At 48.7% G+C, this 12,497-nt stretch overlaps 4 protein-coding genes; 2 read left to right on the top strand and 2 right to left on the bottom strand.

The window, feature by feature from the left end:
* Positions 1–793: 793 nt before the first annotated feature.
* Positions 794–2,909, bottom strand: FFUJ_02853 (related to acid sphingomyelinase; the record flags this gene model as incomplete). XM_023574633.1 has 5 exons in its annotated part: positions 794–1,920; positions 1,972–2,180; positions 2,232–2,536; positions 2,588–2,674; positions 2,730–2,909. 5 exons carry the CDS (start codon positions 2,907–2,909, stop codon positions 794–796), a joined length of 1,908 nt encoding a protein of 635 aa, XP_023427954.1.
* Positions 2,910–3,487: 578 nt separating this feature from the next.
* FFUJ_02854 (PET127-like protein) lies at positions 3,488–6,673 on the bottom strand (the record flags this gene model as incomplete). The annotated part of the gene is made up of 1 exon (XM_023574634.1): positions 3,488–6,673. The coding sequence occupies one exon, from the start codon at positions 6,671–6,673 to the stop codon at positions 3,488–3,490; it is 3,186 nt and encodes a 1,061-aa protein (XP_023427955.1).
* A 316-nt stretch (positions 6,674–6,989) lies between these two features.
* On the top strand, positions 6,990–9,767 carry FFUJ_02855 (related to proteins containing regions of low-complexity; the record flags this gene model as incomplete). XM_023574635.1 has 3 exons in its annotated part: positions 6,990–7,085; positions 7,162–7,869; positions 7,926–9,767. 3 exons carry the CDS (start codon positions 6,990–6,992, stop codon positions 9,765–9,767), a joined length of 2,646 nt encoding a protein of 881 aa, XP_023427956.1.
* A 1,044-nt stretch (positions 9,768–10,811) lies between these two features.
* On the top strand, positions 10,812–12,464 carry FFUJ_02856 (related to epoxide hydrolase; the record flags this gene model as incomplete). XM_023574636.1 has 3 exons in its annotated part: positions 10,812–10,868; positions 10,932–11,053; positions 11,108–12,464. The coding sequence occupies 3 exons, from the start codon at positions 10,812–10,814 to the stop codon at positions 12,462–12,464; spliced, it is 1,536 nt and encodes a 511-aa protein (XP_023427957.1).
* Between the last annotated feature and the right edge of the window lie 33 nt (positions 12,465–12,497).

Consider the following 12,497-nt stretch of genomic DNA (forward strand, 5'->3'; position numbering starts at 1 on the left):
GGGTATTGAGAATGTAGCATGGAATGCGAAGGCGAAAGAGTCTGTCTGAAGATATGGAACAACCTAAGTGGTTGTAATACACACCAAATTTGGCCAATATCAAGATGCTATTCCTGCTGTTGTGTGCCTTTATGGAACGGTTATACGGATCACTTCAAGATTAAAGATGTGATTAAGGAAAAAGTTGCCACATTCTGACGGTCATGAGAATGAGGATGCTAAGGCTTGGGAGATGTTGGGGGGATACGCATAGTTGCGATTAGAAGTTATCACGAGCAATTTTTGCATGAACACAAGTACAGTTTCGGTTAAGAGAACATGAGATAGTGGCAATAGTGATTGCCACTGTAAGATGAACGAGTGAAACAAAACACGGATTGGTAAATGTTGCTGGATGCCAGACAAACGGCTCATCTCGATGTGATCTGCTCGGTAGATGGACTTAAGGAACTGGGAACTGCCCGTACCAGAAAATTGTCGCAAAAAAGCCGAGGTACATATTTGAGCACATCGAGGTTTTCGGCCTCCTAGATAAGCCGCTTTGGAACTCAACTTATATGACATCCATGATCTGGCGGCGATGGAGCATATCGAGAGAAAACTTATAGACCTTTTGGTAAAGCTATAGTCAACTGGTAATGCCAAGTGCGGTATTCGTCCTTGGGCATAGACCACACGCAAGGCTAGAGATATGCTTCTTTATCCTATATCATATCTATGATATCTAGACCGCATCCTCACGGATTGAGCGAAGGGCTTCGAGTACCATTCTTGCCACAATAGACATATTTGATCATCCATGCAACTTCACATCCAGGCCTACCAAAATCTCTTGCAGAATCTTCAAAGCTCCCTCCTTGGCCACCAAGGCTGAAAAAGTCGCTTGTAAAACCGAGATGCCACACTCATCTCTTTCTGCAACATTTTGCATCCTTGTATGGTATGAGGAACCTAGTGTTGGTATGTCACAGCCATCCTGGCTTCGTGCCGCTCGTAGCATACAGATCTGCGACAACCGACATTCGCCGGTGCATTCTGGCTGTACCCAGCCTCTACTGAGACGTAGCATGTACTCATCAAAGGCCGTCTGATTCCTCTCGAAGACCTCGGTGATGTTGTGCCAGAATGAAGCGGTGAGCTCCGCTGTATCGTCGATTAGGGGAGGGTTCGTGAGTGGGCCATATGTCTCCTTTGCAGAATAATACTTTTCCCACACGGGGCCTTGAGTCTGGTACGTAGGAGACGTCATGTCGGCGCTGTAAGTAGTTGCATCGAGGACAGCGAACGTCACGGGATCAACATCGTAGACACGAAAAGAGGGCATTCCTGACATGGGCGTGAGTGAGGGGCCGACATATGATGTTACTAGAGCATTGTTGAAGGTCTTGCCCGGAGCATCACTGTACGTAATCTGAAAGTGATCTCTGTGAGTGTGGCCAAAGAACATGGCTGCGATGGTTGCTGAGTATCGGTTCACTACCTGGTTCAGGTAATTCGACTGATCGTGGAATGCATTCCGGTCGCCCAGCGGCATGTGCCCAATAATATAGACACGCTCTCCGGCTTTCTCAGCAGCGTGGAGTTCTTCAACAAGCCAATCGATCTGGCCGCTGGGATCGCGCAGCATCTTCCTCTGAAAAAGCCAGAAGTTCCCACGATAAAGCAGATTTGTGTTGAGAGAGATAACGCGCAAGTTACCATTGGGATATTTTGTTGAATAAGCGCCGATTCTTGCTGCTGTAGAGGCTGATTCGTGCCCGATCCAACGAGACCATGTCCCTGCGAGAAGGTCGTAGATCCACGAGGATGCATCGCCGACGGAAGTAGGCTGGTAGGCGTTCGTGGGATGAGACTCGTGGTTGCCAGCTGTTCCGTAGACTATACCGAGATGTCTATCCATATGCTCATATGACCGAATAACTTGGCAGGTTAGTTTTTTTTGGGTAAAGTATTTGAGTGAAGGACGCTCACTTTGGTGCTCATTATAGTCCCAAGATGTGTTCCAGATTGAATGATCGATAATGTCTCCGGTAAAAATCGTGAAAGCAGCGTCGGGTACCAACTTTTTGATTGCTTCATACATGCTATGCTCAAGAGAAGCAGGAGAGTCGCAAGTATGCTCCCCATATGGTCCAGCCGGGGATAACGTTCTCCCAGGCTCGTCATTTTCTGTGAAAGGTCTTCTCAAGTCAATAAACAGCACCATAAGCACTGGGGAAAGCATTATTTACCTGCAGCATATGGGTTTGTTACACTCTGAACTCGACCCTTCAGTGTAGAGCTGGTCAACATGTATATCGGAATAGTGAACAACTTTGATAGGATCCCTTCCGCTCGAGACTGGACGCTCTCGGTGCAAGTGGTCAGGAGGCACAGGGACTTCCCATTCGTCTATAGTAGGATAGTGGCAGAGACCTAGAAATGTTACGCAAAAATGCTGCGAAGTCTTTGAACCGATGGCAACGTTTCTCAACGCCTCGGCTATAATAGGCCCTTGAAGCTCGATGGTTCCATCACAAACATCTGCATCCTCGACCTTAAACTTGTTAAATCGAGTTTTGTATCTTATAAGGACTTATTAGGCTACCTTTGACTTTTTGCACACGTCCTGTAGTGTGTTGATAAAGTGTCGATCACCCAGATTCGCAAGGCTCTTGAAAGTCAATAAAAGGCCCTACACCGTCATATTCAGCTCTTTGCAATCACATTCATGACCAGCTGCAACTCACCTGACATCCCGAACAAGACGAAACACTCTGTATTTGTTTCCATATTCGATCTGCCCAGTCATTCGTATACAAAGTCTTTTGGTTTTCATTGAGACCTTGAGGCACGACAGCCTCTCCGTCAGTTCCGATAACCGCTGTTATGACTCCAAGACAGGGTAGGAGAGTTGTTAATAAGCGCATCTTTGTCGATGTGAGAGAAAAAGACAAACGGTTGGTCTCAGAAATGGCAAAATAGAGAAAAAGGTATACACTGAACTTGTTTATACAACACAAGTAAACCATAGAGACCATCAATTTATTGCCATCTTAGACAAATCATCTCCAAAATCGGCTTAGTGTAACCACTATAACGGCCACATGACCCAATTAGAGCAATCACAGGAGTGCATAATGTAGGTACTAGGTATGTACTCCGTACGTAGACAGGAAAACGTCACCGCTGGTCCATGTCTCGTCTCCAGCAGCCAGCCAGCCAACAAACTATAACTAATTATTCCGATCTCAAATCCGCCCCTCAAGGACGTTGGCAGAGGCTCAACGTATACAATAGTTGCGTGATTATTTCTTATTCATATCCATATATACATCTATTTCGTACAGCTCTTTTCATGCCTTAAAACCAGACAAATGTAATATACAAGACCGATGATGATGAGTTATACATCTGCGCCATAGATAATGATACAAGGAGCACATCGCTCCAATTCAAGCAGGCTTTTGGATACCCACAGCATTCTTCCTTTTGCAGCTGGCCTGTTCTACTCCTTTATCGGAGATGTCTTTTCCCCCTTCTTCGTCTTCGTTTTCTCCTTCGACCGACCTCTCTTTTCCGAGCCCTTACGCGAATGCGCCTCTTTCCGCTTATTCATGTTAGTCTTATTTCTTGCGTCAGCTTCCCATGCAAGCTTAACGCCTGTCTGCTCCTCCCTCTGCATGACCGAGTCTCTATACTTCCTCCCAGCTTCTGTGCGTTCTGGTAGCGTTCCCCCCCACATTCTGTGCCATTCCCTCTCACGATCCTCAGGGGTTGATACAAGCGCCTTCTTCCTGCGCTTCTTGAGTTCCTTCAAAATTTTACGCGCTCTGTCTGCTTGAAGCTCCACGACGGTGTATTCCACTTTCCAGTTGATTGGTTCCTCTTGGTCGGCGCACGAGATACGTTCCACGACCTCGCCGTCGACCATGTTGCGGACTGTGACATACAAACCAAGAATGTCCTTCTTTGGTATGCTGTCACTTTCTTCGTCGGATCTTTCTTCTTCTGTCAGTGAGGGTTTGTCTGCTCCAGAGGTCTTCACAGATTCTGTTGGAGAAACGTCAATGGTGGCTGTGTTGCTTTCATCAACCTCGCTAGCCGGCTCCTTCTGGTCTCGCACCAATTCCGACAAAACTCGTTCAAATGTCCCCAGATTGCTCTGGTTGTTGTCAACACCTTGAGCAAACTTGATGATAAGGTCCTTGAGAGTAGCATCTGCTGAGTCGTCGCTGTTTAATGAGATGTCAGTTCCATCGACAGCGTCGCTAAGTATGGAACTATGCCCTTCATCCTCAGCCCTAGTCTCGACATCTTCGGTGAGGCCAGGCTCTGTCTCTTTACCAGCGTATTCCACATCTTTAGAATACACGTCATTGTTGGAATTGTCGCCTTCAGATGCCTCAATGGATGGGAGCAGTGCATCCTCGGTTTCAGAAGAGGATTCACTCGTATTCAGTGCGTCGTCTTCTGCTAATCCCATCTGAGCTGTGTCTTCAAGTTCACTAGCTGCTTCTTTGTTGTCCTTCAGCTCTTCGGCCAGAGCCTCAACAAGTTCGTTGATGTAGGTTTCTCTCTCCAGCTCGGGCTTCCCAGTCAGCAAACCACTCTGCTCAAGAGCTTGCTCGATGGCCTCTCGCACACTATCCAAGCCGGCGGCGTCATCCTCCACAGTTTGGTCGACCTTGGCCATCATCTCATCCCACGACTTCTGTCTTTCGGTCGATGATAGCTTTTGAGTATCTTTCTTAGTCTGGGGCTCAGCTTCGTCATTCATTCGGCTGTTCTCTTCATCCTGTGGAATACGCAACATGTTGTTTTTAAACATAGCCACGGCTTCACTCCCCTTCTCCTGGGTTTTTTGGATCTCTTCATCGCTGACAGGCTCGGCGAAGAAATAAGTGAGAGGGGGGTTTGTTGGCCGAGTCTCGATGTGTAAACGAAGTGACTTTTTAGGGAAACGCTTCGTAGCTCTGTCCAAAAGATCGTTCAAGAGTTTGACACTGACTTTAAACTCCTCGTCTCCCACACTGCGGTTCGCAGTTCCATGAAGAGCCTCGTCCATTTCCTCGAGACTAATATACTGAAAACCAAATATTCGTTGTGTGTTATGGAACGCAACGAATATACCATCCATTCGGCCCATGCGCACTTGCAAAGAATACTTGAGGAACGCCGCTCTGATCATGTCGTAATACTCACGTTCGAAAGACTCCCAAGTACCGAAACGGCTACGAATCTCATATCCAACACCTTTTTGATAGCCTCCAACATCCATGCGGATGGAAACTACTGCACGGGTTTTCAGATCAAACATGCCTGTTCCTGGAAGTCGTGGATCATGAGCATCCAGCTGCGACCGCATCATAAAATCACCCAGTGTGGAGAAATGGAATGCTTCATCGGCATTCTTCTCCTCTTCGGATAACTCATGCGAACGGCTTCTCCTGTACTTTTCGAAGTGGGGTTTTTTGAGAGTGAGAAGTTTTTCCATTGATTTCCCGAGCATGCTCAGAACGTTGGCTGTGTCGAATTCTTTGTCGGCGTCGATAGCATACACACCGTCTTTATAACGGGCGAATGCGGCAGCAGGACCTCGGGTCAGCACGGTGAACGTATCATACTCGACCTCGAAAGAGCGGGATAAGTGTCTGAAACTCAAGGGTCTCCACGCTGAGAGAAGAAAGTGGAACTGAGAGAGCATGGCCGTCATACTAGATGTTGAACCACAGTACTTCTTCTTATATTTGGCACACAAGTCTGTCAACCGACTGTCCTTGGAGGATGTCACATACTCTTTCAGAGCGTCGAAATCAAACTCATCAACGGGCATAATTGAAGCAAGGTATGGGTCAAAGTTGTAAACCCGGGTCCGCTGATCTTGAAGTTGGTAGGGTCCGCCATTGAAAAGAACCTTGTCCAGCTGATGGGCTAGCTTGGGGACGCTTCTCCTGGATTCTTCTTCAACTGCTTTCAGCTTGAGGTATTGGGGCTTGATGGTGTAAACTGGAGGCAAAGCCTTCTTCTGCCTTTTGACAGTCTTCGACTTCTTCTTCAACGGTGGAGCTGCTGCACTGAGCTCTGTCTCATGGCTGTTTGCTATGGTATGCTGATCCAGTTCGGGAGAGGGAGTGGTATGATCTTCTTGGGGGGCGGTCTGGTCTTTCGAAGGTTCTGTAGCCAGCACTTGTTGCAACTTCTCTTTCAGTGATGCCCAGGCACCAGTCTGCTGATCAACTACCCCAGAGGTGGCCTCTGATGAGTCAGCTTTATCAGTCCTCTGTTGTTCGTTTGGACTCCTTGGCTTGGATCCCTTGGTTTTCTTCTTTTTCTTCGACTTGTCGATACCATAGACTCTCTTAGCCACAGCCAATGCATCACTGATATCGTTTTCAGTAGTCCCCTCTGTAGATCCTTTTACTTCAAGACGAGCAGCTCTTCTCTTTTTGCCCTCTTTTTTCCTTTCCGCGACTTTCGCTCCCTTTCCAGTCTTTTCCGAGGCGGTCTTCGTTGAATTGAGCACATCTTCGGAATCAGGGGCGGGTTTCGGCGTGGGAATTGAAGTGTCGTCCGGGCGAGTCTCTGTCGCAAATAACCGGAGGGGTGAGCATTGTCGCGGGCATCGTAGATGGGGCCGGCAGATATGCGCAAACGTGGCCGCAGGGGGTATCCCACGCCGTAGTCGAAGCATCGGGGGCGTCTTTGACGAAGTCGATCAACTTTGGACAAAGTTGGCCAAAATCAAAGATGGAAAGACTTCGCAAGTGACGCCGATCCAGAAGAAAAAAATATTGCATCATCAACGGCTCCGGTATAATATCGGGTCGGACGATACATCGCATGACACGTGATTGGTCAATCACTCCCCATGGGATCCATCGCATGCACCTACCTGCTACCTTGACCATTAGCCACAACACTTCGTCATTTCCAGAGCCTTCCAAACTAAAGGTTCAAAGAGGACACCCACCGCAGAGACTCTCGCGGCATCTTCTCATGCGATAGCAATGGGCGCGAGTGATTCAAAGCTCGTTTTCAAACGGGGCATTTTTCGTTTATCAGAAGAACGGCATATCCCAGCGGATGATGCATACTGGACCTCTGTTCGTCGCCTGCTCCACCCAAAGTCCTACTTTATCTTTCCATGGATAACTCGTTTACTGACATGATATCACGCAGTTTTGGGAGCTTCCTGAGTCTTCTGAGGATGTCTTTAGTTTATTCACACCTGCCGACATTCGAAGAACTCGGGATCGAGCACTCGAAAACCTAGAAACCCTCATCCTAGCCATCACTTCTCGTCTATTCATACTACGTCATCACCCATCTTTCCCTGATCCCGAACTTGCTCCAGAACGCGAGGCTTTGAACTGTATCCGAGTACTCACACGTATCCTGCCTTACCTATACGAGAAGGAATCTCTCAGTGACTGGGAGCAACAATTTTTTTGGGCTCAACGAAGGAAACGCACTCGGCACGGGGCTATCGCGAACGAGATCCTCTTTGACGAAGCTCAGGAGGCTGAGCGCAAGACGCAAACTGCCGAGTTCGAGGAGGTCAAGCCACTTGCTGAAGAGCTGGTAGACACGCTGGTCGATTTGCTATTCTTTTCTGATCTTACTTTACCACGACAACCCAATGGCCGACCGAAAGTTAGCTATGCGATTTGGCAGAGTGGGGTGGGTTGCAACACAGCTGTTGCAACAACAAAAGAATATGAAAGCAGTCGATCAGAGATTCTGCGGCTTCTCTTGACGCTTTCTGGCCAGAGCCTGTACATGACTGCTGGTGTCCTGCCACAGAATGGCGTACGGACGTTGACACACTTATGTGCTTGTCCAGACAAGCAAGTCGTGCTCTCTGTGCTTTGTTCCCTACTCAACACAGTTGGTCCACCTGGGATCTCTCGGTTTCGAAGTACTGATGCTGACTTCATTTATAGACGTTGAAATACAACCCTGCTACGTGGCGCGTACCTTATAACACCCTTGTATTCAAGGACGGCAAGCAGATGCTTGTGACATACTCACTGCAGTTCCTCTTGGTGCTCTTGTTGTACCCTATTCCTGAGAACCCATCGAACCCATCGCCTAAACACTCTTATCGTCACTTTCTAGGTCGACTCCACCGGCCGCAAGATTTTCAGTTTATTGTGGACGGGATGACTCGAATTCTAAACCAACCACTTCAAGAGAAGACTTCATATCTTCCAGGTTCTCAGTCACCCGGCCACTTTGCCCCTGAAATACTGATGTTATTCTGGGAGATCCTTCAATGCAACAAAAGGTTTCGATCTTTCATCGTGGACACCGAAAGAGCGCATGATTTTGTTGTCCTAGCCCTCTTCTATGCTCTTGAGTATAAGAACGATGCTACCAAGCAAGGAGTTGTGCGCATGTGCGCTTTCTTGCTCCAGACTCTAAGCGTGGAGACTAACTTTGGCGTCAACTTGAACAAGTACTTCGAGGGGCAGGAGAGTCTACCAACGTCTATTCGAGTACCGGGATTCCGAGGGACCTATGCGGACTTTCTTATCCACTCAATTTACAATCTGATCACTACAAGTCAAGGGAAGCTATCGGCAATATACCCAGCTCTGTTGGCGGTGATCAATAACATCGCACCTTATCTTGAGGGGCTGAGCAGCACTAGCAGCGCAAAACTGATGCAGCTGTTCTCTTCCATGTCCTCCCCTTCGTTTCTACTTGCAAATGAGACTAATCACGCTCTGCTCCACTCACTGCTGGAATCTATTAGCTCAATACTGGAGAACAAATACCCAAAGAATCCTGAGTTAGTATTTGCTATCCTCAAAAACAAGAAGAGGGTCGAAGCCCTGCGCTCATTCACTCTGGAGAGTGGCCAAGAGGAAATTGAGAGAAGAAACAGAAGAAGAAAGGATTCTGGACACCATTTTGATCCATTCGATGCTGCATCTGTGCGCAGCTCAGTTGACAGCTTGAGGAGTCCAAACAGCGCCCAGCCACGGCACTCGTCATTGGAAGAAGTTCCAGAAGACGGTGCCTTCGCGATTGGAGACGACGACGATGATGATGACGACGATGACGACAACGATGATAGTGATGATGAGGAACAGCAAGAGACTCCTGCGCGGTCAACGTCAAGTGAAGCCCCGTCCCGGAGGTCATCGATCCCCAACGTTGAGGATGCCGTCCCAACTCAATTGCGAGGGATGTCCGAGAAGGCTCGTGGCAAGATGCCAGCGGGTGTTCCCACCTTCTCGCGGCAAAACAGCACCACCAGCCTAGGCGGGCGCTCGATATCAGGACAATCACAGGCAGGGGCATTTGAGCCTTCGGCCCACTGGATCGACAGCTGGCTGCTCGAACTGCCTCTCCACACAATCCTGGCAGTCATTCAACAAGTGTCTGCCCTCTTGCCGCGACAAGAATTAGCAGCCGATATGCCAACACCAGAAACACTACGACGAATTTCAGGTGTCCATGTTGTTGGCATTGAGCCATCAGCTCCCCGTGTACATTCTTTTGAATGGTCCCAGCTCGCGTTGGGTTGGTATGAGTCTCTGTTGTGGGGGGTTATCTTTACAACCGAGATGCAGGTTTCCAGAGGAACTATGGGCATATGGAATGGTACCGCTATCAAGCTTTTCAGGGTCCAAGAAACAGCCCCAGAGGGTCCAACACTGACATCCCCTCGAGGGGCTGTTGACGCTGTCGGTAGTAACATTGTCTCACGGATAGGGCAGATCAACCTCCGGGGCGGGCCGCAGGGAAGCAGCCAGGCGCCACAGCGAAACAATTAAGGAGGACACACGAAGAGTTCAACAAGGGCGGGCGCTTGCTCAACAATCTTTAGTTGAGCAATTAGAACTTTCTGCACTGTTTGACAACTTTTCCTTGAACAGGAAGCGCTGAGTCCTAAAGCTAAGCAGCTGCTAGCATGAGGCTATTGTTTCATGATCTGCCATTGTTGATTCCAACAGTGTTCATCGTGTAAGATAAGAGAACAAATGGTACATGGGAAACAAATCGGCAGGGTAGTCTAGAAACAGGCGTTTGGGTACGGATTGGAGTCAATCAACAACTCGCATTTGCATCAGAGCGGCTCAGTTCATGCTGTTTTCTATGCACATAATCACATGCGCTGTTCATCCTCGTCTCATCAGCTGGTGTTTCAAGTTTTGACTACTGGCGCAGTAGCTAACATGTGGCGCGCCGGGATGGAGGTGGCTAATTTGACTCGGGACCAGCCACAGCCAACAGGATGTAGGAAATACCCTCCTGCACAGTTCCACACCGATTGGATTCCTTGTTTTCAAAAGCAAAAGTTGGCAGAAGTAGGCAAACAACGTGATTTATGCCAGCAAAGCTGCAAGGTCAAAGCAAAGCCACGTCTAATGCCTGGAGTGATCATTTCCGAATGGTGCAAGGGGGACTCGTACGCACCGCCACCACAGACCGGGGAGCTTCAGTTTCACAGCCAATAATAAGCCGTCCCGGACCATTTGTGCCGTGATCCCCATAGGCTAAAGCCACAGTGGTCATCAGCCACGTCCCAAGGTCCCTTAATTCTAGCAGCTATCGCGACAAGGGTCTTGTTGAAGGGTGGGTTGTAAGGGTCCAGGTCCTGTTGTTTTTTTGGCCGGGTTACGGTTTAACACGAAAGCAACTCAGCTTATTGATGCAACTCGCAGTCGGTCGCGTTTTCTAATTTCTCGGTTCTCACCTGTCTCAAAGTGTCCCTTTGCTATCTATTCAATTTCGCTCTGCTTCATTTGGTCACTACTGAAGCTGGGGCGTCTTACATCATATCAAAGTCGAGCAATCTGCTGATACAACACTGGAGCATGTCTCAACAGCAACCCGGAGACTCCGGCGATGAGGTCCAGCCTTATCGTATCCGTGTGAGTACCTCAACGAGAGACACGATCCGATCGAGGAGCTACTAACCATTCACTTTTTTATAGGTATCAAGCAAGTATCTTGATATCACGCGACAGAAACTAGAGCTCACCCGGCTGCCTCATGAGCCTCGTTCAAAAGATTGGTGGGAGCCAAAGCCTCAAGTTGAGTCTCTTGTTGACTTTTGGTAAGTATTTCTGTGAGAGAGCTGTATAGGGCGAGGCTCACGAATAGTACCTAGGCAAGAATCATTCTCATGGCAGAATCACGAAGAAGAGCTGAACCAAACTCTTCCCCAGTTCAGAACAAGTTTTCAAACTTCCACTTCATCAACGCCAGTCCGGCTGCATTTTATTCATGCCCGTTCTCCTCATGCTAACGCTGTTCCTTTGCTCTTAATACCCCCTTTCCCCTTGACCAACCTGTCGCTAGGTCACCTGGTTCAGCCGTTGAGTGATCCTGAAGACGCTGGTACAAACCAGCCGTTTCATGTTGTGATTCCGGCCTTGCCCGGCCTGGGTTTCAGCGATGCTCTTCCTTCTAATACACCTCCTGTTTCTACAACAGCTCAGCTACTGGATAGCTTGATGAAGAGATTATCATACGAACATTACGTTGGAAGTAACGCCGGCTCTGCTTCAATTTCGCCTGCTGCTATTGATTGGAGACTGGCCCGGCACCTCTCAATTCACTATTCAGAGTCATGCCTGGGATTTCATTTTATTGCACCTCCTCTGACATGCCCTACACTCTCGGGCTCGGCCAGTGAGTGGTTAAAATGGAAACTTGCTCGACTCTTAGGCTCTTCAATTTTGGGCTACTCCAAGGACGACCTCTCGGCTATACAGAAGCAGAAGACGCCGCAGATGAGCAAGAAGAAGTCTGCTGTTAGCCTGGGACAGCAAAGTCGCAGTGACTTTGAACCAAACACGCCGTCATATGCGCTGTGTGACTCTCCGACAGGCCTCCTCCTCTATGTGCTGAAACTGCTCCGGACTCTTGGTCCCAAGAAGGAACTCACACCTAAAGACATCATCACTCTCACTTGTCTCATATGGCTACCTGGCCCTGAGGCTGCTCTGCGATTCTGGGCTCAATGCGCGTCAGAGATCGAGCCTGTGGAGGAAAAGAGGACGACTAAGAAACCAAAGGTTGCCATTACCGTTTTCACTGGAGACGAGGATCAGGCTGAGCAGCAACGAACACTCCCACGACCTGCAAAGATCATGTACTCTTGCCCTGGCTGGGCTAACAGGGAGTATCACATCGTGCACCTCAACCGAGCCCCTGGAACTCCAGGTTTCTTGGCTTGGGACCGGCAAGATGTGATAGTTGAAGGGGCGCGCGGTCTAGTGAAAGCAATATTGGCAAAGGATAAAAGGATGCAAGTTGCTGAACAACCTGGGGCTGTTCTTCAGGATCAGCTCGAAGTGCAGGATGGCCGAATAGCTCAAGCAGATCTGTCTGGAACAACAGTCCAGGATCCGAACGCCAGTCCGGGTGAGGGGCTTCCTAAAACTGGTGTACAGAAACCAGCAGGGGACGATCATCAACACCTTGTCCCTCCGCAAGCAGCTATACACGGAGGTACTCATTGATGAACATTGACAGGATGATGCGCATGAGGGCAG

The sequence above is a fragment of the Fusarium fujikuroi genome, chromosome FFUJ_chr03 (assembly GCF_900079805.1).
Source record: "Fusarium fujikuroi IMI 58289 draft genome, chromosome FFUJ_chr03".
Lineage (NCBI taxonomy): Eukaryota > Fungi > Ascomycota > Sordariomycetes > Hypocreales > Nectriaceae > Fusarium > Fusarium fujikuroi.